At 36.2% G+C, this 26,865-nt stretch overlaps 1 protein-coding gene across 1 annotated transcript; it reads left to right on the top strand.

Moving 5' to 3' along the window:
* Positions 1 to 6,833: 6,833 nt before the first annotated feature.
* On the top strand, positions 6,834 to 7,294 carry LOC127121844 (uncharacterized). The gene is made up of 2 exons (XM_051052278.1): positions 6,834 to 7,149; positions 7,239 to 7,294. Exons 1-2 carry the CDS (start codon positions 6,834 to 6,836, stop codon positions 7,292 to 7,294), a joined length of 372 nt encoding a protein of 123 aa, XP_050908235.1.
* The last annotated feature ends 19,571 nt before the right edge of the window (positions 7,295 to 26,865 follow it).

Below are 26,865 nucleotides of genomic sequence, written 5' to 3'. Positions count from 1 at the left end.
ACCTCTTCTTCCACCCACTTTTGACAAGTGTGTGGGCAAAAGGCTTGCCAAACTGAGTATCCAAATCTTTCACCTTTTCAAAAATTTGATCACCCGTCAATATAGGTGGAGCTCTGCCTTGTTCTGTCTCTCCATTGAACGCCTTTCTCCATCCACGGTAGTGATGATTTGAATTTAAGAATCTCCGATGACCGAGAAAGACATTCTTCTGACCAAACTCCAAGCGCTTCCAATCTGTTTTATCTTCACAAATAGGACACGCACATTGACCTTTTATGCTATACCCTGATAGATTTCCGTATGCTGGAAAATCATTAATTGTGCCAAACAACATCGCCCTCAAGTTGAAACTTTCTTTCCTATATCCATCATAAACCTCCACACCGGTCTCCCACAAAATCTTTAAATCTTCGATTAAGGGCTTCAAGTACACGTCTATGTCATTCCCTGGTTGTTTAGGTCCAGAAATCAACATAGACAACATCATGTACTTACGCTTCATACATAGCCATGGAGGTAGGTTATAAATCATAATAATCACAGGCCATGTACTGTGTGAGATACTCTGGATACCGTGTGGGTTCATTCCATCAGTAGATAATGCCAAGCGAAGGTTTCTTGATTCTTCTCCAAATTCAGGATAATCATTATCAATTTTCAACCATTGTGGTGAATCTGCCGGATGTCGATACTTTCCATCTATAATTCTTTCATCTGCATGCCAGGTCAAGTGTCTTGAATCGGTTTCACTACGAAACATGCGTCTAAATCTCGGAATAACAGGAAAATACCACAAGACTTTTGCTGGAGACAACTTGTTCTTAAATCGCGAGACACCGCATTTAGGACACTCATTTAACGATGCATACTCATTTCGAAACAAAACGCAATCGTTTGGACATGCATGTATCTTATCATAGCTCATTCCAATAGAGCACAACATCTTTTTGGTCTCATATGTTCGATTGGGAAGAACATTATCCTCAGGAAGCATATCTTTCAAAAGGGCTAATAACTCTGTGAAACTTTTATCCGACCATCCATTGCCCGCCTTTAAGTTGTACAACTTTAATACCGCAGACAATCTTGTGAATTTAGTGCAACCATCATACAAAGGTTTCTCTGCATCACTTACCAACCTCTCAAACATTTCGGGACAATCCTTAAGATCTCCTTCAAGTGCTTCTGCAATCTCTTCAACTCGATCACAATCGTATGTATCTGCGCCACTATAGTTTGAGCCATAGGTCGTACTATCACCCGGTTCAACATTCTCGTTACTTTTCTCACCATGCAAATTCCAACATGTATAACTTCGATCAATTCCATGCCTCATTAGATGCGATGTCAACTGAACTGCGTCAACCCGTTTCCCATAACAACAACCCAAGCAAGGACATATCATTCTACTGGGGTCTTCGGCGTGCGCAACGACAAACTTAACGAATTCTGATACCCCATTCTCGTACTCTCTCGACAATCGATTGGAAGACATCCATGTATTATCCATTACTAATTAGAATAAATAAAAAACAATTTCAGAAGAGTTCAAACACATTCGGACCTAGGTTTCTAATGATACTGGTGTTGACACAAAATCAGATGTTCATAGGTCGTATAACCCTAACTACTGGGTAATGTAGTCCCATTGCATGCGCTAAAACAAAGCTAAAACAAAGCAATAGTAAACGCGCAGCTAAAACAAAGCAATAGTAAAACAATAACATAAAACTGAAATTGGGCAAAGCTAAAACAAAGCAATAATAAGGATGAAACGCGCAGTAACAATAACATCGTGTACCTTTGATTGGTAGAAGGATGAAACGCGCAGTAATAATGTAGATCTAACAGAGGTGGAAGGAAAACGCCTTAGAACCCTAACGTGAAAAAGAACGAAAATAACAGAGAGTGAAATAACAAAACGCGCAGTATGTTATAATTTTAATATTTACTAAAGGGGACCTTAGAGGGCGCTTGTGGAAAAAAAGCGCCCTCTAAAGGGGGCCTAAGAGGGCGCTTATGGAAGCGCTCTCTAAGGCTTTCCAGAAGCGCTTTATAAGCTGGAAATGCACATGGACTTATAACAGCGCTTTATTAAAAGCGCCCTCTAAGGTATCTCCTCCTTATTTTTTCGCTTCACCTTAGAGGGCGCTTTATTAAAAAAGCGCCCTCTAAAGGGGGCCTAAGAGGGCGCTTATGGAAGCGCTCTCTAAGGCTTTCCAGAAGCGCTTTATAAGCTGGAAATGCACATGGACTTATAACAGCGCTTTATTAAAAGCGCCCTCTAAGGGTAACCTTAGAGGGCGCTTTCTAAAGAGCGCCATGTATTGTTGTCCCTCTATCTCCTCCTTATTTTTTCGCTTCACCTTAGAGGGCGCTTTATTACAAAAGCGCCCTCTAAAGTGCGTTATCTATTGCTCCTTATTTTTTCGCTTCACTTTAGAGAGCGCTTTTGTAATAAAGCGCCCTCTAAGGTGCGCTGTCTATTCCAGTTTTTGGCGTAGTGTTAGTTGTAATGCTTGCAACGATGGTACAAGTCTATGTGAATGAAAGAGTTTCCGTTTGAGGATGAACATAGTTACTGGATTCACACTTGATATGGAGATTGGTGTGTACAAGTGTGAGTTGAAAGTCTCACATTGCTTAGAAAAGTGGAGGTTGAACACTTTATAAGTGAGAGAATCCATGCACCTGTCACCTTACTGTTTTTGGTGAATATGTAGTGTCTCTCTCACTTGTGTGTTGCTCTTGATCCAATATATATGCTCCTCATAATCACCCAATAGTGATATCAGAGCCGATGGTAATTAAAGTGACTGACTCATTATATTGAAAGTCTTCCCAATAATATGGTAGTCTGTCGTCATGTTCCGATATAGTGCCCACAAGGGCGGTACAAATGTATGTGGATGAAAGAGTTTTCGCTTGAGGTGTAACATAGTGGATGAACTCATATTTGAGGTGGAGATTGTTGTGTATAAGTGTGAGTTGAAAGTCCTACATTACTTTAAAAAAATGGACTCAATGTAGATGTTTCTCGTAATGATCCAACAAGAATGTCATACTATATACTAATTTAACTTGACAAATAATTTAACCTAAAATCAAAATAAAAAAATGGTATTAAAATTTATTATGCAAATAATAAATTAAGATTAAATAAAAAATATTAATTTATATTTTGATGCGCGTGTTCATTAAAAATACCGACAAACGAACACAAAAATACATGTTTGAACACTAGTATATTATGAAGAAACTTCAAACTATTAAATTAGTTAAGTTATTTTTTGGTATTGTGCCATTAGAAACACAATTATTTTTTAAAATAACTTTCCGAATTATAAAATAAATCAATTTAAAAAAAATTGCCTCTTTCAGAACCTTTTCTTATACCTTTTGAACACCATCTTGAACCTTTTCTTGACCAACCTAACCCTCTACCTCATATTCCATCTGAACAAGACAATTCTATTGATCCTATATCTGCATACCTTGACCACACCACTACTCTTATTGAATATGACCTTATTCTTCTTGTCACAATTAACCTGCCTCTTTCAGATACTTCTAGCAATGAAATACATGTTCCATTTTTGCCTTTATGAAAGTCTGCTAGAATAGCCGGACAACCTACATATTTGCAAGACTTTCATTGTAATTTTATGTTACATACTAATCATGTTGCACATAATCATATTGCATACTGATAATCATTAGTTATTTCTTATAATCATTGCACACCTTCATATCAAGCATTTTGTTGTTCCCTTTTCACTCATATTGATCCAAAGGTGGAAACAAGCGATGGAAATTGAGTTACTTGCTCTTGATCAGAATCATAATTGGTCCCTTGTTGATCTTTTTCCAAGTAAAAGTATTGTTGGTTGCAGGTGGGCTTACAAAATCAAGCACAAAGTTGATGGCACAATTGAAACGCATAAAACAAGACTTATATCCAAAGGTTATACTCAAATGGAAGGAGTTGATTACTTTGACGCCTCTTCTCATATTTCCAAACTTTTCACAGTTAGGGTTCTTCTTGCCTTAACTACCATCAATCATTAGCATCTTGAACCATTACATGTCAACAATTCCTTTTTGCATATTGAGCTCGATGAAGAAATCTATATGGATTTACCTTCTGGTCATCATGCATCCAATTTTAACCTTCCTCATGTGTGTAAGCTTAAAAAATCCGTCTATGGATTGAAAGAAGCAAGTAGACAATGGTATTCAAAAGTGCCTTACTTAATTTGGGATACAAACAATCACAAGTAGATTACTCCCTCTACCTTAAATCCAATTCCAACTCTTTCACAACACGTATGGTTTATATGGATGATATACTTCTTTCTGGAAATTGCTTGACATAAATTCAACATGTCAAATAGTTCCTTGACCAACAATTTAGTATCAAAGATCTTGGCAATCTAAGACTCTTCCTCATCTTGAAATTTCAAGAACACATGAAGGATTGTAGTCAACCATATGAAATATACCATTGAATTTCTTGAGGACACTAGTTACTTGGGAGCCAAGCCATCTCTCGTACCAATCAATCCTACCACCAAACTCTCCCAAAATGAGGACACTCCTCTTGAAGACCTTACTTCCTATAGAAGACTCATTAGAATACTTGTCTATCTTACTCACATAAGGCCTGGTATTTCATTCTTTATACAACATCTAAGTCAATTCATATCAAAACCCTTGGCACCTCATTTTATTGCAGCAATCACTTTTCTTTGGTACCTTAAATCATCACTAGGAAAATGCATTTTCTACTCTAGCACAATTCCAATAAAGCTTCATTAAATTTCAAACTCTAATTAGGAAAGATTCCCTAATTCAAGGAAATCAATCACTGAATATTATGTTTCTCTAGGAACCTCTCTCATTTCCTGAAAGTCTAAAACGCAAAATACATTTTCAAGGTCTTCCATTTAAGCACAATATTAAGTTATTGCCTCTCTCACATGTGAACTTCAATGGCTTCATAGTATCATTTCTGATTTTTGAATACCTCTACCTCAACCATATTCTATCTATTACGATAGCAAATCAGCCATATATTTGGCACAAAAGCCCACCTTTCATGAAAGAAGAAAACATATAAAAATAGATTGCCATGTTATTCGAGAGAAAATTCAAAACAAGCTTGTATTGTCCAAAAAAGTACAGTGTGTGTGTGTGTGTGTGTGTTCCCCTGCAAGGGAATAGAGACTCAAAGGTCCTAGTAGATATATTACACATATGGAGTGAGGGTCAGCTGATAAGTGCCAAAATATGGTAAATGGAGACATGGAATTAGGGCACTTACCTATTTCATAAGTTTCTAGCATAAAAACTCAAACCATAGTGAAAATCTTGGATATCAGTCAATTATGCATTGTATAACTGATGCTAACCATTTTTGTAGGTATTTTTATTCACTTTGAATATTGGTCAAGCAAAGCATAGATTTTAGCTTCACTACTCTCGCCTAACGTGGCATAGTGAACACCAGACATGTGGGGTCAAAAAGTACAAAAATATTCCAACATCAACAATCTCGTCTAGCGTGCCATAGTGAGCACTAGGAGAAAGAAGGTAGAAAGTGCAATAATCTTAAAATCAGCCTTCTCGCCTAGTGATCCATAGCGAGCACCAAGCGAGAGAAGGCAGAAAGTTCAAGATTTTCAAAATCAACCTTCTCATCTAGCGAGACATAGCGAGCTTTAGGCAAGCAAAGTCATAATGTCCAAGATCCCAGAAATTAATAGTTTCTCCTAGATATACCTAGCGAGGTTATTGAGAGAAATCTCTCTAAGTGAGCCAAAGTCTCGCTAGGTAAGGAAAGGCAATTTTAGGAAGGTGGTTCAGAATTTTTCATAGTGAAGGAAGGTCATCTTCTTAGGCGAGACATTGGCTCAATAAGTGAGAAGGTGATTTCAGGACCAGTATCAAAAGCATTCAAACATAAATAGAAGCATTATCACACTTTTCCAGAGATATAAAATAGAGCAAAAATAAGGGAGAGCTATAACTCGGAGAATCAAAGGTAGATATGCAATAATTATCGAGAAATCAACGTTGATGCTAATTCATCTCTATTCTTCTCATTTGTACCAAGCTACCATGACAATGAGTCTCTCTCTCTCTCTCGTTTGGATTAGGTATAGTTAACCATACTTATATGTATTCTTTTTTATCATGATATTATCGATAATCTAGTTATTCATTACTATAGATAATCAATATGCATGTTGATTTTAATGATACTTATATTTCAACATTATTTTATGTAGATTAGCATGACAATAAACACGTCTAACAACATTTTGTTATCAATCCTTAATAAGGAAAAATTATCTGGGACAAATTTTTTGGATTGACACCGAAACTTGAGGATTATCCTCAAACATGATTAAAAACTGTATATCTTAGAGACACATATTCCTGAAGATGAGCCTCCTAGTTTTACTCCGAAGACTGAAAGAGATGCTTATAAGAAGCATGTCGATGATGCCAATGAAACTATTTTCCTCATACTGGCTACCATGAATTTTGAATTGCAAAAGCAATATGAAAACATGGCAGAATTCGATATGATTAAACACCTGAAGATGTTTTATCAAGAGCATGCAAGGCATGAGAGATTTGAAGTTTCAAAAGCCTTTTTTCAATGCAAACTAGTCGAGGGAGCCACAGTAGGTCCCCGTGTACTTAAGATGATTGGGTATGTGGAGAACCTTGAAAGGTTGGGTTTTCCCCTAAAAAGGGAGCTTGTGATTGACTTGATCCTGTAATTATTGTCAGAGAGCTTCAATCAATTTATCATTAATTTCAACATGAATGATATGGACAAAAGTCTTCTAGAGTTGCTAGGCATGTTAAGAACTGTTGAGCAGAATCTGAAGTCAAAAGGGAGGTCCATTGTAATGGTCAGTAATGGAAAGAAGCAGAACAAAAGGCCCACCAAGAAGGGTGTTAAAGTGAAAGGCAGGGAAGTTACTAGACCTAAACCTACTAATCATGCTTTTAAGCCTAGTGAATGTATAATAAAGGTGGACACTTACTTCTATTGCAGTAAGACTGGACACTGGAAGAGAAACTGCCCAAAGTACCTGGACGATAAGAAGAATGGAATAGAGACTTCAACTTCAGGTATTTTTGTTATAGAAATAAATTTATCTACTTATGCCTCATGATTATTAGATACTAGATGTGATTCTCACATTTCTACTAATGTGCAGGGGAAAAGGTGAAGTTGATCTACGAGTTGGCAATGAAGCAAAGTTTGTTGCTTTAGCTATAGGAACTTATGTATTAACTTTACATAGTGATTTAGTAATTTAGCTAGAGAACTGTTATTATGTACCTGTAAATAGCAAGAATATTATTTTTGTTTCTTGTTTGGACAAGTTTGATTTTTCATTCATAATAAAGAATAATTGTTGCTCTATTTATTTGAATGGTGTATTTTATGCTACTTCACAATTTAACAATGTATTGTGTGTCCTTGATCTTGAAATGTCAATTCATAACATTAATACTAAAAGGATGAAACCTAATGAGTTAAATCCAAGTTACCTTTGGCATTGTCGCTTAGGCCATATTAATGAGAAGCGTATTTCCAAACTCCATAAAGATGAACTCTTGGACTCTTTTGATTATGAATTATATGATACATGCATGTCTTGTTTAATTGGAAAGATGAAAAAGTCCTCATTCGTAGGAGAATATGAAAGGGCTAATAGTCTATTGGCCCTTATACATACTAATGTATGTGGACCAGTGAACATACCAACCCGAGGAGGTTTTCAATACTTCATCATATTTACTAATGATTTCAGTATATCTGGTCATGTCTATTTAATGAAACATAAATATGAATCCTTTGAAAAGTTCAAGGAATTCAAGAATGAAGTGCAAAACCAACTAGGTAAGAATATTAAAACTCTTCAATCAGATCGAGGTGGTGGATATTTAAGCCTAGAGTTTGATGACCATCTAAAAGAGCATGGAGTTCTATCCCAACTTACTCCTCCTGGAACACCCCAATGGAACGGTGTATTAGAGAGAAGAAATTAAACCTTGTTAAACATGGCCAGATCCATGATGAGTCATTCCAATCTTCTAAAAAATCCTTTTATGGACCTGCACTATTGACATCAACTTACACACTTAACCGTGTTCCATCCAAAAAGGTTGAGAAGACGCAATATGAGGTATGGAGTGGTAAGAAACCATATATATCTTATATTAAGATTTAGGGTTGTGAAGTTTATGTGAAACAACAAATTTCAATTAAGCTTGAGCCCATATCTGATAAATGTTTATTTATGTAGTATCTTAAAGAAACAATAGGGAATTACTTCTATAATCCTTCCAAGGGAAAAATGTTTATCGCTAAAACTAGAGTATTCCTGAAAAGGGACTTTATTTCCAAAGGAATCGATGGGAGGAAAGTAGAGCTTGAAGAAATTCAAGAATCACAAAGCATTGATACACCTATGGAGGAAATGGAGCAGGAAACACAAGTAGTTGTGGAAGAGAAACCTGCTCGAGTATAATAAGACCATCGTAGGTCAAACATGATATGTCACCAACCCGAGAGATATGGTTATCTCGTAACTTATAAAGGTGATATACTACTCATGGATCAAGATGAGCATGTGACCTACCAAGAGGCTATCATTAGTCTTGAGTCTGAGAAGTGGCTATAAGCCATGAAATCTGAAATGGGTTCCATGTACACAAACCAGATTTGGACCTTGGTAGAGCTTTCTGTAGGATTTAATCCTATAGGATGCAAGTGGGTCTTTAAATAGAAGACTCACATGGATGGTAAGGTATATACCTATAAGTCAAGACTAGTTTCTAAGGGCTATAAGTATATTCATGGTGTAGACTATGATGAAACCTCTTCTCTAGTTGCAATGCTTAAATTTATTCGTATTTTACTTTCTTTCACTGCATATCATGATTATGAAATATGACAGATGGATGTCAAGACTTATTTCCTTAATGGGAATCTTCTTCAGAATGTCTACATGCCATAACTTGAAGGATTTGACATACCATAAGAAGCCCAAAATATATACAAGTTACAACGATCAATCTATGGATTGAAGCAAGCTTCCAGAAGCTGGAATCTTTGTTTTAATGAAAAAGTAAAACAATATGGATTCATAAAAAATGAAAATGAACCTTGTGTCTATAAGAAGGTTAGTAGGATCATGATCGTCTTCTTGATATTATATGTAGATGACATATTACTCATTGGAGATTTCCCTACCTTGCAGCAAGTAAAAACATGGCTAGGGAAATGCTTTTCTATGAAGAACCTGGGTGAAGCAACCTATAAACTAGGAATTAGGATCTATAGAGATAGAGCACGAAACTGCTTGTCCTAAGTCATAGTACATACATAGACATAGTGCTGAGACGCTTTAATATGCATGATTCCACGAAAGGATTCATACCTATACAACATGGCATGTGTTTATCAAAAACACATTTCCCTTCAACTAAGGAAGAAAGAGACCGCATGAATAAGATTACATATGCATTTACAATGGGATTTATCATGTATGTCATGTTATGTACTCGACCAGATGTCTTGTATGCTTTAAGTACAACGAGTATGTACCAATCTGATCTCGGTGATGCTCATTATGTTGTTGTCAAGAATATGCTTAAGTACTTGAGAATGACTAAGGACTAATTCTTGATATACGGAGGTCAGGAAGAGCTCGTTGTAATTGGATACACCGTTCCTAGCTTTCAGACAGATAAGAATGATCTTAGATCGCAATCTAGTTATGTATTTTGCTTAAATGATGGTGATATGAGCTGGAAAAGTTCAAAGTAAGATACAGTTGTTGATTCTACAACTGAGACCGAGTACATTGCTGCCTAAAATGCAGCAAAGGAAGCTGTTTGGATCAAGAAGTTCATCAGTGAACTTGACATAGTCCCTAGAATTATGGATCCCATTTATTTCTATTGTGATAACAACGGTGATATCGCACAAGCTAAGGAGCCTAAATCTCACCAAAGATCTAAACACAAACTTAGGAGATATCACCTCATTCTAGAGATAATAGATAGAGAAGATGTGAAGATATACAGAGTACCAACACTTAACAATGTCACTGACCCACTAACAAAGCCTCTTGCGCAGCAGAAGCATGATGGACATACTAGATCTATAGGTATTAGGGGTATGCCTGATTGACTCTAGTGCTAGTGGGAGATTGTTGGTGTAAGCCCTAGAGGAAAATAGTTGTAATACTTATATAAAATTATTTATTAATAATTAAGAAGGCATTTCTTTATTATGTTTGTTTTTCTAAAATGACAAAGTCCCTAAAATAGCTAGTCCATTTAATGAAATGATAAGTGTGACTTAATCATGAGATCCTATTAAACATAAGGACATTATTCTTAAAGTAAAAATAGTTGAGCTTTATTGTGAAGTTGGATAACATTAAAGCATTGAGACTATTATGTGTATAGACTGATGATCACATCTCATGGATCATGGATAAAGAGTTATCAAGTCTTCGCATAGGTATAAATATTTGGAGTAATATTTATACTGGATTGACTCTCTATGAGAATACTACATAGAAAATTATGCAAAGTGTCATAAGTTATTCTTATGGTGATATTGGTGTATATCACCCTTTAACCTAAAACCACTATGGACCCTAGATATAGAGTCGAGTACTTTATTGTTGATCAAACATTGTCCATAACTGGATGACCATAAAGACAGTTGATGGATACTCCACAAAATATGTTGAGGGACATGAGTGACCTAAATGAAATTTTTCCATCTTGCGTAACAGGATAAATGTCTAAGGATCCAATATTGAACTCGACAAGGGTGATACGATTTATGTCTTGTGTTCAATATAGACATGAGTGCAAAAGAGTAATTGTACACACTAATATCATCACAAAAAAGTTTTGTCAAATCACATGACATTTTAGTGACTTGGGTAGAAGTGATGTGTTGCTAGATACCAGTGAGATTGAAGGCACTCTATTCGTGTGGACTGAGTAGAGACGTTGGTGATGTTGAGTTGTGTATTGAATGTGTGTTGTGTTATATGTTTCTCTACCTTGCCATTTTTTACACTGTTTATATTGAATGTTATTTCTCACCCCCTTTGCTTCATGTTGTCAACCATGGACATCTTGTAGATAACCAGAAGTAAGCATTATTGTTGTGTGTGGAAAGTGGCTTGTTGGAGCTACTCTTTGTTTCCTTTACTTATCACTTAATTGTACATTAGTGGTTTATAATGCTAGGATCATGTAACATCGAGGACGGGAGTTCTTTATGCTTTATGTGATGTTGATTTTATTGTTTTGAAGTTTAGTACTTTATTTCTGAAGTTGCTATGAAATGTTTTTCCACTGCGTAGTTTCAAATGATTTGATGTGTTTCGAAGGGTTGTCGTTGGTGACACCTTAAATTATTGTGTAAATATTCTTAAATAAGTTTTGGGGTTTAGGGTTTTACGTTTTGCATGTCCGACTAAAGCAATCAATTCCCCACAGCGCCGAACGCACCTATAGATTTCAGGGGTGTTGTTAGAGACGCATTGCATGTCCAACTAAAAATAATCAATTCCTCACTGTATCGAGTGTGCATAAAGATTTTAGGGATGCTGTCGGAGACGCTTTGTACGTCCGACTACTATGATCAAATCCCACAGCGCCGAGTGCGCATGAAGAATTTAGGGGAGCTGTCGGAGACGCTTTGCACATTCGACTACAACAATCAATTCCCTTAGGAATGCTCTCAGAGGTTCTTTACACGTCTAACTATAACAATCAAATACCCTTTTATTAAAGAACCACGTGCATCCCTCCTGCGTAGTTAATACACTCCTTTTAGATCTAGTCAATCCAAGAGACGTGAGTGGTGAAGCCTGGAAACATCCACCTCCATCCAAACTTTACCTTGAAAGACACTAATTCTTAATTTCAATTTTTGTCTTTCTTTCATTTTCCATTTATTTTATTCTTTCATTTTCTCTTCCTATGAAAAAAAAATAGCATAGTTCAAACTCTCACTTTCTTAAATTTGTGCACCTTCACCGATTCAAACATAATATTGAAAAATCCTAACATTCGTTATTTTTAATTTTATATGCCTTATTGTGTGAGAATATCATTAAGATAGAATGTAGGCGGGTCAAAAATGGAGTATGGTTTGTTGTGCCAGCCTTGCTGAATAAATTGTTAGTGTAGCAAAACAAGATATGGGTGTGGCATGGCACCAAGTCATAGACCTAAAACGTATCTTTTACTTTTTCTTTGGGTGGTTTTTTCTTCTCACTCGATTGCTTATTGAACAAACTTTCAATTCAGTAGTTGTTTATGTGATATGCTTTAAGTCAACCCACTAAGCATATAATGGCTCATTCACATTGTAAGTTGCTGGTTGTTACTTAGGCAAAAAATTGCCGACCATGATCTTTACATTAATTGTTGTGCATTAACAATGGAAAAGTTTAGACTGTCAATAAATTAAAGCTATTCATAAATATAATTTTAGATATAATAATAAAATAAGACAAACCTATTAATCTAACAATTGTGATTGATTAACAATATAATAAAAGATTATAATATACGCTTTTCATTTGAATAGAGATAGAAGAATGTGCTCCTAGACTGAATTAATTTATCTTATAGTGGAAACTACATGTACTTTAAGTTACACACGTATTAGAGTTAATTTATAATTAAAAATAGTTTTATTTAGTACAAATTTGAAGTTAAATATTTTTTAATTTTTTAATTATGGCTGATAAAATAAAAGGTTACATGTGATTTTAATATGGGAAAAAACAGCATTAAGTATAAGTTTTACACATATACTTTATTATACCACAAGCTTATATTCACCACAAACATCAACTTTTGCTCTGCACATTTTAAAAAGAATTGAGCTAAGGGAACTAGCTTTAGTGACATCTTTTGTAGACAGTATAAAATACCAATTGATTGAGTGTGCGCACGGTTAAAAAAAATTGTCAAGAATTATATAAAAATTGATGTTGGATGTTAACAAATATGTCGATAAATTTTTTTTCCCAATGAATATAGGGATCAATGCGTAGGGTTTGGATATGATACTAAAGTAATCGTATATTTATTCGCAGTTGAAAAGAATATCTATGTATTCGAATCCATATTCATTTAAATATGAACGTTAATACTCGTATTCAATGAATATGTAAATGTTTGTATTCGTATCTTTTACATGCATTTCTAATAAAAATAAATATATTAAATATAAAATATCATATTATTTAAGTTTTAAAGATATAAAAAAGTTTTAAAAAATATTTTTTATTGAATTATAAAATAAATTATCACTTATATTAATTTTGTAGTAGTTAAAATTGATGTATTTTTAAAATTTAATAGATATTTATTTTTATATAATAATATAAATTAAAATATATAAATAATAATTATGTGTATATTAGGTGGGAGGATATTAATGTGCTCATACCGCAACCATTTTCGCCTATTTAAATAGGTAATTACTCGAGTCGGTATTTGTATTTATTTTTGTAGATTTTTATCCTATCTATTATGGATATTTTTATGGATACCTAAGGAGGAGTCAAATTGTCTTCCCTAATTAAACGTCATCATCAAAATTTAAATCGCATATAAATTTTTAATTATTATTACTAATTTGTTTATAGATAAAAAAATATTTTCTTTTTAAAAATAATGAAGACCGTATATACAAGATATTTTTTTGATTTTACAACCACGTGAATGATTTGGTCAAATGGAAAATGGACATTTGTATTTGACAATGTCGTAAAATTTCATTGATCTCCCGCATAAAAACAACATTAATTTCCCGCATAAAATTTCATTGACCAACCTTATTTCACAATGTTTTGTCTTTGATCTCCCGCATAAAATTTTGTGTGATATGTCTAATATAGTAGACATGCGTCGAAGGAGGATCCTGCCAGCCATTATCAATGTTTTTATACGCACTCATAATTGATGAGTCTCTGTCTGAGATCAAACATAAGTTAGGCTGGGGAGCAACATTCAATCAGAGATTTTTTAGGAAAAAACTCCACCCCCAACAGTCTCCTCTTCAAGTAGTGCATAGGCGATTGAAAAAATGTTGTTGTTGCCATTTTGTGTCACTACTATCAGTAGCATTCCTTTATATTTCTCGTACAACCACGTACCATCAATTTGTATAATAGGTTTACAGAAAGCAAAACCTTTGATGCATGGTTGATACGCCTGGAAGAGTCGGTGAATATGCCATTACCACTAACACAAGTCTCGTCTGGGGTAAGGTCGTAAAATGATAGATTTAACCAATATAACTCTATATGCGAGGATTTGTTGGGTGCCCCTTTGTGTGAAGACACAACTACGGGACATACTTCTGGTCAACCTAGGGGTCAAGGTATTAATTTAAAATATCTTAAACAATATTATTCAAGTATAATATTAAACGAAGAATCTACTGAGTATGAAAAGATAATTAAAGTTCATTGTTATATTATGATTCTATTTGGTAATTTTTTATTTCATGAAAGTACTGGTAATACGGTAAATATTATGTCTTTGAGGCACATATAATTAGGGTTCAACTGTTTTGTCTCATCTATATAGTTCGTTGTGTAAAAGTGCCAAAAAATACTTGTACATTTTATTCTTGCACCTATTTGCTACAAGCATGAGGTTGGTCACGAATTTTGTCACTCGCCCCGGTCAACAAGAAGTCATTCACATTTCCCTACGCAACAAAGTAAGTATATCTTAAATCTTTTAATTTGTTAGGCTTTATACTACAACTGACTGTAACTAATATATTTTCAATCATTTCTATCTAGGTGGTCAGTTAAGGGGATGAACTACAACAGGTATTCCAAACATGTTGTAGTAGTCTATCACAATCTTTTAGACCACATTTGACAAGACGTGTATTACTACTAAACAACTCTACTTTTGATTTAAAAAAATTATCCAATTACATATCCTCTAATCATGTCAAACTCTTATACAATTTATCTGGAGGTCGTATTTGAGTCTTGACCATCAGGTTAACCATGATGATGGTGCAGTTTGGACAACAAAAACACCAATCATCTGATTCACTACTATGGATATGCACCAGAGTGGCTGTGTGAAATTGCAGTTCGGTATGCAACAACAAATTCTAGAACCTCCGACGTGTTTGGGAGATTGACATCAACAAAGAGTCGATGACTAATGAGATTATTCCGATTGGAGAGACTTTGCAAAAGAGATGTGTCGTCATTGGAGGAATCGACGACAATACATCTTAAACGAACCAATCATACATGGTGCTAGGCCAACTCAACATTATATGGAATAGTTAAGGCTGGTTACAACGCCACAGTTTGTGTCTGAGCCAAGGTATTTGATTGATCCATGCCAACGAGCTTCGTCATCATACGAACAACAACAAATCTCCGTCCAAGAACAATGTCAACCCACCCAAACCCAACGACCAACCTCACACCATCACCCCGCCCATATACATCCAACCACCAAACACCCAACCTTACAACCAATTCATGTCACACACTCAAAATCAAAATCAAGAATCAAATCCTAACCACCAACAATCATACACATCCACCACATTTGTCTATAGCCCGAATGATTCATACGATTCAACCTCATGCCATCATAGCCCCCACTTATGAACACCCAAATATCTCATCGCCGCAACACCAACCATTATTTGACTTTATTACACCACCGAAACCATTGCTTATTTTCAAAACGATCCAATGTCCCAAACAACACAACCACAATGACCCAACTACGACAACATGGGCACCGAACTCAATTACGGCTACACCATTGGCGGTAACACCCCTAACTATTAGGAAGAAATGATGATAAATTTATCAAATATCGCTGGACCTTCACACCAGCCAATATTGCATCATGTCAGCACTCAAAGATCCCAAACACCTCGGAGTAATCGTGGGAGACCTCGAAGGCAACCTAACGCATCGGGATGTGGAACAGGGGGACGTTTCAATCGGGCGGGTCATTGATTTTCTTGTCAATTGTTATGTATTTTAACTTTATATCATAATATTAATAATTATTTTTTATTTACCTATTTATTTTATTTATTTCAATTTTATATAAGTATAACATATAAAATTTTAAAAAAATAATAATATAGAAAGTATATGCCAATATGCAATGGCGCATACACTTGATATAATAAAGTATGCGTCAATTGCATTGGCTTCACCTGCATGCATGCACCATTGGTATTGGCGTCTATGTTCATTGAAAACATGCATGCACTAATCCAACTGACACATGCTTTAGAGGAGTGCATGAAATGTGGTTATATTGATAAATAACTTAAAATTGTGGTTATTTTAGAAATTAAATTAATTTTTTTTATTATTTTTAAAAAAAACCGTATTCTCGGATGAAATTTTCTAAATTCTATTTAACATAAAATATATGTTATCAAAAAGATCTTCCCAAAAATTTTCAGGATTTCAGAGTGGATTGGGAAACTTTCAAAATTATTTGCTATTAGACTTTAAAATTTCAAAAGTGCAAATAGACCCCTTGCTAGATCTCAAAGTTATTTTTCTTAAGCCCACTAGCCCAGCTCATGAGGTCTGCTAATTGAATTAGATCATCTTCTTTGTGTTTTTCCCAATTTAATTGTTGCCCCCACATGTCACTTTATTCCGGTAGTATATTTAAGATGATAGCATATTTTAATAAATTTGAAAATATTATAAGGGATCGAATTGGAAAATAATCTACAAATTATACCCCTACATCTAGTTCTTCAGACTCCACAAATGTTACACGGATTAAAATAGTGAAAAAAGGAAAGGGTTAGAATTTTAAAGAAAAAAAAATGGAGGTGAGAAAAGCAGATAGTGAATGTATGAGAAGATTTTTTTAACTATTCATTCAGAAATTGTGTGGGCTGAAAATGCCCAAGCCCAAGGTTAGAAGCAAATTCAACGGAGAAACTTTGAACGGAAAATTTTCAAATCTATATTTTACTTATAAGTTTTATCTATTTGATGCATTTTGTTTAGGGTATGTTTGTTTCAAGGTTTTAAAAAATATTTTTGGGAACGCAACATTTTCATGTTTGATTCAATTTTTAAAAAATTATTCTAAGGTATATTTTATTCCCATAAATTTTATTTACATATGGTTCTTTTATTTTTATTCTAATGTTTAAAGGGTGAGAATCCAATATTCCCATGGGAATAAAGTTCAACTAACTACAACTCCCTACTACTACTCACATTTATTTATTTATTTATTATAATTTTTAAATTAAATAAATATTATAAACATTTCTAAGAAATTTAGTTTTTGTCAAACACTTAGATAATAATATTAGAAATTTTTACAAAAATAATCCACTTTTTTAAGGAAATTCCCAAAATACCCCTGGTTTCAAAACAATTCTCAAACTACCCCACTTTTAGGAGGAGTCGCCAATTGAATTGGAGACTCCTCTTAAAAATCAAATGGAGACGCCAATTGGATTGGCTAAGGCAGGTGCCCTAGCCAATTGGATTGGCGCCCCTGTGTAGGACTTAGCAGGAGGCACTAGTTCAATTGGAGCCTTAGTGTAAAATGCAATTTTTGTCTTATAAATAGATGTGTTGTGTGAGTCATTGTTCCACATCTCAATTAATCATTTGGCAATCATGTTTGGTGTTCGTCCCCGATACGGAAATGTGATTTATGCGAGAGACAAACCTCAGATGTTGATGTTGTTCTAGAACATCACTACGTTTGATCAACTGAAGAGGGAACTGGTTCGTAGGTTAGATAGGAAAATACCAGAAGGGGAAAAAATTAGAAGTATTGAGAGACTCGACAATATCTTTCGTTGGGTGCGAATGAAGACTGATAAGGATGCTAGGGAAATGATGTTCGGTCGAGATGACATCAATTTGATTGTTGTAATCAGTTAGAAATATTTATGTTTTCAGATAGCTTATTTTGTACTGATGTCTGTTGTGAACCTCGTTGTAACAAAAACTTAATGATATAATGATTTAAGGTTACAGAAATACAATGTTACAAAAAGCTTAAGACCCAGATGATGCTCCTCAATTGGGACAGTTGTTCTTGTTGTGTCCTGGTTGACGACAAATACTACATAATCTTATCATTTTATCTGTGGAATCCATCTCTGTCCTGATACGTGTGCTGTTTGGTCTTCCTTTTTTATTTCTACGCATCTCGTCATTGTGCCAAACTATATCACCTTCATATGGAGGCCAGTATTCCTACATTGGTAGTACCTGTAGCGGTGTATTCGTCGCTATATGATTTATTGATTAAATCAAAAGCAAAGCATACAATGAATCGAGTCGCCACCGCACTTTTATTTATCCAAAGGACTGGCTAAAAAGCGAACAAAAGCCTAAGAAGTTTTACACATAGAAAACTAATGAAAAGATCAGAGAGTTTGGGTAAGGGGTAAATTACGCAATGGGAAGGTGTTAGGCACCCAAAACGTCCTAGGTACTCCTAGGGAGCCCTTTTCGCACTTGTTGTATAAAATTGTTATTTGTTATGAAATATTTATTGTGAAAACATGATTGGGATGATGAGAAAAGAATGTACAATTTTTATTATTTTTGTGTTTGAACGGATGAACCCGTTGCCTACGTACCTTCCATCAAAGGTAAGGATCAAAACGCCGTAGTTCGGCTAAAAGATTTCCAAAAGTTAGTGGGTTCAATTTTAAACACAAGCCCTAAGGTCTTACGTTATCCACGGGAGAAAACTCAACCTTATACAAACAACGAGTCCACCATGTGAGAAAAGCTTCAACTTGCTAGTGAGGGGTTAACCCTATAATAAGCAAGGAAGACTTACAATTCAATCAACTAAGGACGAATAGGTGAGATTAACATCAACCAACTAGGATAAATCAAACCTATGGCTAATGTATGAAAACTTAACAATAATGGACAAAGCCACAAAACAATTGAATGGGTGAAGTTAATTGATTATGATTATTCACAAAAGGAGGGTCAAAGTATGATTAAGATTGATTCAAAAGAAGTATTATGAAATGGAGTTTGAAAAGTCAAGGACTTAGGGTCCAGGTTTCTAATTTGAAAGCATGAAGATGTTTGCACAATATTTATCTCAAGTTTTGAAAGTAATGTGTGAAAAGGTTTAGGACAAAGAGGGATGAATGGATGAAGATGGAGTGTAAAACTTCCTGGAAGGTTCACCTCTTGAAATCATATAGAAGATGACTCAAGTGTGTCCTTTGGAATAGGCAATGAGCAATAACAAACAAGCAAAGCAAAAGAAGAAAGTCAACACAAAGCGGATACCGGATGCCAATTACTGGACTTATACCAATCTCCTAAAACAAAACTGGATATCAGAGGCCACTCTATGGACTTATACCAATCTCCTCAACAAAGAAATAAAAATTGGATACCGGATGCCAATCTATCTGGGCTTATACCAATCTCCCACAAAAACAAAGCAGACACTTGGATGTCAGATGCCAATCTATCTGGGCTTACTCTAACCTCCAACATATGATCATAGGAAAACAAATGCCAAATTATATGGACTTACAATTGCATCCTCACATAAAACACACAAATGCATCAAGCTGAGAGAAGATGAGTGGCCAATGAAATGGTCTTATACTCACTTCCATATCATAGGAACAATGGCCAATGAATGGTCTTACAATTGTCCTCAATGGGCAAACAACAAAGATATGTTACAAAGACAAATGAAATGATCATGCACTAATGGGAAATTAATGATGATAAATGCACAAATCATACAAGCAAACATGTGCATATGAAGTAAGCAATCAATCAACCAAAGTCATTCAGCACACTCTATAACCAAACAATTAGGCTCATACAAAGGGTAGGCATTGAAGCCACCTGGAATGGGGTTAATGGTGCTCTTAACCTTGACATTGAGAGCCAAGGTGAAGCAGATGAAAGGATATGAGGGGTGTGCCTCATCACTCTTATCCCTGGTCAGGGAGAGCATTGAATATCAGAAAGTGTGGGAGTTCAGAAAGATGGAACTCTCTCCACAAGTTAGACTCTATAGATCTTGGGTTTTTACTCACTATGCATCAACACAAGTAGTGTGAGCAAGGTGAGTGACTCACAGAATAGTAGGAGATAGGCTACATATCTCTTTGATCTACCAATTGCCTCAAATGAGGACTTTTCCTGCTTGGGACAAAAGTAAACAAGCACAGACATTGCCTCTTAAGGAGGACTTCAGACAGTTGCCTGGCCAAGTAACAGGCCAGGTCTTCCAAACTACATGAAGACAAGAGATTCTACCTCAATGCAAATGCTATCAAGCAAAGCAATGCAAGTTCTCAAAGAACTATTAGCAACTAATGGTACCTGAAATCAATCAAATAAAATCAGTACACAACTCAAATTCAAAACCAATATAAGATAAGGGTCAACACAATCAGTCAAATGTGCAATGCACAAAGCTCAAAGCATATGAGCTAAGCATCCTACAAAACAAACAAGTTAGTTCATGATAATCAATCAAACTCAATCAACTTGCATTGATCTCCTTAAAGCATTTGCTTCTTAACCTGAAAAACCAAACTCAAACAGGAGCAACAAGACCACTAGGACAAGCCTAGGGTCAAAAGGAGATAAAAAATCCAAAACAGCAAGGGAAAGCTATCCAAAATCAAGTTCAAACAATTAAGAAACAAACCCAAGTGGTTTCTCATTCATATCATTCATCACCATCATTTCACAAACAAATTAGGTCAAAGCATAACAAATAGAACCTCAAAGAAGTCAACAGAAAGACTCCATTCAAATCTAGTCACAAACATTTCAATAAATCCTCAAATAATTCATGATCAAACATCATCCATAACATGATAAGCATACCAAATTTCAGCTCATTTGGATCAAGGGAAGTAGGTCAATGAAAATCAGAAAGTCAAAGCAAGTTCAAGCAAACTCATACAAAGCATCAAAACATGCACCATCTTCAATTAATCATGAAACAGAAACAAAACATGATAAATGAATGGGACCAAAGCCATGACAAAGCTTAAGATGTCTACATTACTCATGCCAAATTTCACATCCATCCAATTAATAACCAGAATTTCACAAACCAAATACAAACATGTATCACAAAAAATCAACAAATGGCCAAACAGGGGAGAAAATTCCAATCAAATAGGAAATACCATCAATAATTCCAGAAACATTCACATGTATTCTCAACATCCATAAGTATGTTCATGCAAAAATCCAGACCATTTTGAGTTCAATAAGCATGGTAACAAAAATCATGAAGTTGGACATGAATGGTGTGACACAAATTGTCACACCTCCATTCAAAAAATCATATCTCATCAACCAGCAATGATAAATTCACAAACTCTACACCGAAATCACCATGAACATGTCTAGTTTAAGCACAAAAAATTTGAGAGGCATTGGATTATGTATCATCATTTCACAAACAAAATGGCAAGGCATACATAAAATGGACACACATGAACAAACCCTAGCACATTTAAAAATCCACACGTGCAAAAAATCTGGAAAAATCACCATAATAAACTAGAGATCAAGAGGAGAATTTCACAAAAAATCCCATCAAATTTGGATTAAAATTGAGTGACTTATGAATTTTTAAAGATTGTCATGCCAAATGAAATAAATATTGAAAAAAGAAAATGATTTAATTGAATTAATAAACGGCAATGGCAAAATTGTAATTAAGCGGTCCCTTAAGTGAAACGCCGCGTTTCACTTAAGGGCGTGTCGCGTGCTTACTGGTGCATGGCCAATGAAACAGTGACCTCATGCAGCAAACCACCAAATACGATCAAACAGGGTTCTGGGTACAGAGAAATTAGGGTTTATGCTACAGTTGCCATGTTCATCATCCAAAATCCCAGCAAGAACACTTGGCAACCAAAATCAAAAAGCGACATACCAATCAACTCATCTTGCAGTGTACATCAATAATCTAACCCTAGTTTTCACTAACTCGAGCTAACATGAAAGAACTAAGCACAACAACATTTGACCAACAAACTTTAAATCAACATTTCACTCTCAATACTTAACTAAAATCCAAACCATAACATTCAGTGAACTCAGCATGGCAAGATCTATCCAAAGCACAACATGATTTCAAGAATAATGAGGTTCGAAAGTTCACCTGATTTGAAGAGCAGTGGTGAAATCGTGGTTTTCTGGCCGTGTTGAGCTGAAACAGATGCACAATGATGTTCCAAATGATGAATGAACAACGAATTTTAGCTCAACAACCCTTGAGGCGGCTCCAATCGATACTTGCCATGGAAGAACTTCAATGTAACAGTGCTGGAAATGGCTCTACAGTTGTGGAATGATGCTTGCAAAGGCTTCCAAAAGGATGGTAGATGATGGCACAATGGACAAGAGCACGAGTCCTTTGAAGATTTTTCAGAAAAATCCAAGTAAGGAAATGAGAGTTTTTGAGAGGAAATGAATTTCAGATCTGATTTGTGAATAGTGGCTAGGGTTTTTCAGTCTGAAATGAGTCATATATACTCTGATTAACAAAGCCTAAGTTTTGGTTAGTGGAATGGTAATTGAATTTAGCTTAATGAAAGTGTTTTGGTCAATTGGTGAAATCCACTCATGTTGCATGTGCATGGCATGCTACAGTGCGAAAATGGGCCTAAACACATCCCAAATTTGATTTTTGAACATTTGTAATTGGTAGAATGTGTAGGCAATGATTAATTTGAAAGTCAATTTTTCACCCCCTCTCTTTTTTAATTCAATGCACTTGAAAAAGGCCATTTTGATTGGATGATTTTTGATGAAATGTGATGAAGGATTTGGATAGAGCATATCAAATGTGACTTGTAGCAAAAAACCTCACTCAATTTGGCCAAATGGTTTGGAAGTTATCTCATTTTGAAGTTCAAAAATTCTTGAGAATGATTTGATCATAACTTGCCAACCACACATGAGAAATGAGTGTTCTTTGACTTTTTGGAAATGGGAGAACAAGATATTAAACTTTCATGTTGGACAAAAATTCATTTGAAGCTTGTATGATGAAGTAATTTTGAGGAGAAGAACTTTCCATTTTTGGCAAATTCCAATTACAGGTCAACTTACTATTTTTGGAAACTTTTTGTCTGACCTCCAATTCTTCACTGTGGATGTTTGACATGTTATATGAGGCTTGTATGGACATGAATGAGACCTCTCAAACCAATTCCCACCATCAAATCACTGATTAAATGCACAGTTGACCACAGTTGACTTTAGTTGACTTTGCTAGGGTTTTGGTTGACTGAACCATGTTCTGATGAATTCCAAGCCCCTACCACTTGAGATCTTGATTCAAAATGATGTCACAACTCATATGAACTCTTTATGAATGATCATGGTGCCCAAATTCTTCAAGAATGGCCACCATCCACTGTTCAATGGATAATTTGACTGTTTTGACCTAACTTGCTTCATCTGCAAGTAGCATGGTTAGATGACAATATTTTTGTACTTTTGGTTAATAGATAGATGAAAAGCAATGATACACAAATGCAATACATGCTTGGTGATCAAGAACCACACTCACGGGATAACCCACCCACTAGGAGGGAAGCAAATATGTACAAAGATCCTTGAGGCAATGATATGGTATGATATGATGCCATGAGGGATCTTAGGGACAAAATTGGGGTCTTACAGTACCGAGAAGCTTTAATTGTATACATTCATGACGGTGACAGTCTTGTACACATAAGATAAATAGCTGTAAGCGTCTTGACGAGTATAAGCGCATGCTGCAATGACATGGGAGCAAGGAATGCGGAAGGCCTAAAATTTTCCACAATCTCACCAACTTCTGTTTAGTCTAACAACATAGGCTAAATTTGGTCTCCCCTCGTTGTGATCCATTGTTTCCTAGACGCTGAAATTTTGCCTATGACGGTCAAAGACTGTTACAGCGTGTGTGCTAGCTTTGATGCTCTCCTCTTTCTTGACCTTCATGCAACACTCACTGAATACTTGCACGGACATTAACACCGCACTCCATCTTTCACCTCTGGTTGTGAACGTAGAAGCCAACCTATAATAGTTCGATCTTACCAAGGAGGTTATCGGCAGATTTCGAATTCCTTTGAATACCCCGTTCATTCATTCCACAAGGTTTGTTGTCATGTGGCCCCATCGACAACCTCCGTCAAATGCCCTTGTCCACTGCTCTACTGGTATGTTATTTAGCCATCTCCCTGCGTCTTTATTAGACAGTCTAATTTCATCACGATAATATTGAAATAACGACTGAGTTAGAGCATACCCAACATTCACCACCTTCTTGTGAAGATTCTTATCTTTTATAGCACGCATGAAGTTTTGTGCAATGTGTCTGATGCAATAGACATGAGTAGAAGGAGGATCATGCCATTCGTTGTCATGGTTGTTGTAGGCACTCTCAATGGCAGCATGTCTATCAGAAATCAAACAGAGATTGGCTTATGGAGCCACATGCGTTCTGATATGTCGAAGAAAGAAACCCCATCCACCAGCCGTGTCACCTTCAACAAGAGCAAAGGCAATGGGAAAGACATTGTTGTTGTTGTCTTATGCAACCGCCATGACCAAAGTACCCTTGTATTTGCCGTATAACCAAGTGTCATCAATTTGAATAATATGTTTGCAGAATGCGAAACCTTTGATGCACGGGTCAAATGCCCAAAAGAGACGGTGAAAGATTCTATTACCTGTAGCACAGGTTCCGCCTGGCATCATCGCTGGCAATGTCTCCATAATTGCCACAGTTCCTGGGACATATGTTTTTAGTGCCCATAAAAACCGTGGCAATTCCTTGTATGAATCCTTCCAGTTGCTGAAAACTTGTTCAACAACCCTTGTCCTCGCAATCCAGGCTTTCTTGTAAGATGAAGTATAATTATATGTTGTTCTGATATGGGATATAATTATACTCACCTTCACGGATGGGTCTTTATTAACCAACGGCAGAATGTCTTGACATATCAACGTTGCGCTTAGTTTGCGGTGATCTTGTTCAACGTTAGTTGCATTGCAACTGTGAGGTGGGTTTATTGAAGCGATCTCCCAAGAGTTATTTTTCTTTATGTAAGACGCAGCCAAACGAAACTTATAAAGCATGTTGCGACATTCGATAACATACCTTCTAGAATCAGTGTGTTTCACTGTAAAATGGTCTGCACGTGGTATGAGTTACAACAGATGTTCAAGACATTGTATTACTTAGTATCGCAACCTGTTGGATCACCTTCAACCGACATACGTAAGGAAAATAACTTAATAATTTCGTTATATTTTGTTAACTTCTTCTACCTAGATTATAATCCTATCTTCTTTCACATTTCAGTTCATTTGGTGTCCATACCTTAATTTGGATCATGACCATCAGGTCAACGCTGAAGACGTGGCCGTATGGACTGCATGCACACCGATAATACGGTTCACAACTGTGGAGATGCACAACAGTGATCGTGTGAAGCTGCAGTTCGGTATGCCCCAAAACATCCCAGATCCCCCAGCTAGCCTAGGAGAATGGCACTGCGCAAAGTTAACGACCAATGGAACTTCAATCCATGGAAAAGCTTCGCAAGATCGGAGTGTCGTAAATGGAAGCACCGTCATGACCATGTGTTAACTGACACAGTCATGCCAACTGCAGAAAAACTAAGTCGTACTTATATGGCTTGGTACAGATCGGTTGGTTTTCAGTTCATCGCCGAGGATATGTACTTGTACGACCCACGCCAGATGACTTACACACCTGACACCTCAACATCAAACCCCTAACAACTGTGTCAGACCAGATACACACAACCCCCTGTTCGTCAAACGTTCTGTTCAACCAACACACAAACATACAACCAAAACATGACATACACCTAACCCTAATACCAAGAGCATACCCCATACCACCACCAACAAATTGACCATCAACCTGAGACTCAACAATGCTTCGCACCCACCCCATCACCCTACCAAAGTCGCCTAAGCCAGAACACCTAACGATCATTCAACACCAACCGCCCCTCCTCCTACCATAGCCAAGAAGCCCAAACCTCACAAAACCAAAACATCCAACAGCCCTATCACTACCAAACACCCCAACAACCTTTCCAACCTTTCCTCGATGCATCATTCACACCCATGTCTCCCTTCAACTGTCCCGGTCGCCCATCAATGAGTCATCCACAACCCAACTTCTCTGGCATGGGTCATGAGCTCAGCTACGGCGCTACACCTTCGATGCATACTGAAGACTATGCCTATTTGTCTGACTACCTTAACAGGCCTTCTCCTATAGTTGGAAGTGACGCTCATGGCCCCTCAGATGCTCAAACACCGGTACCGAATCATCAACATGGGTTAGGGCCACGGGTAGCCAGAGGATGTGGGACCGGAGGTCGGTTAGGTGATCCCGGTCATCACCATTAGGTTTCTTTGTGTAAATGACAATTTTTATTAATGTCAATTGGTCCTATATCAAATTTATCTATCACGTATACCATTTACCAAAAAAAATTACATTTTACACTAAGGCTCCAATTGAATTGGCGTCTCCTCTTAAGTCCTACACAAGGGCGCCAATTCAATTGGCTAGGGAACCTGCCCTAGCCAATCCAATTGGCGCCTCCATTCAATTTTTAAGAGGAGTCTCCAATTCAATTGGCGACTCCTCCTAAAAGTGGGGGTAGTTTGAGATTTTTTTTGAAACCAGGGGTATTTTGGAAATTTTCTTGAAAAAGTG

This window comes from Lathyrus oleraceus, chromosome 2, assembly GCF_024323335.1.
Source record: "Lathyrus oleraceus cultivar Zhongwan6 chromosome 2, CAAS_Psat_ZW6_1.0, whole genome shotgun sequence".
In the NCBI taxonomy this organism is placed as follows: Eukaryota; Viridiplantae; Streptophyta; class Magnoliopsida; order Fabales; family Fabaceae; genus Lathyrus; species Lathyrus oleraceus.
The sequence above is the reverse complement of the archived record's forward strand: the minus strand, read 5'-3'. Positions and strand labels throughout refer to the sequence as shown.

What these genes read in the sequence shown, in the direction of transcription:
- LOC127121844 (XM_051052278.1), top strand. Translation starts at nt 6,834, where the DNA reads ATGAATGATATGGACAAAAGTCTTCTAGAGTTGCTAGGCATGTTAAGA. An exon ending in AATAGAGACTTCAACTTCAG is followed by an intron (nt 7,150 to 7,238) that starts GTATTTTTGTTA and finishes ACTAATGTGCAG; the next exon opens with GGGAAAAGGTGAAGTTGATC.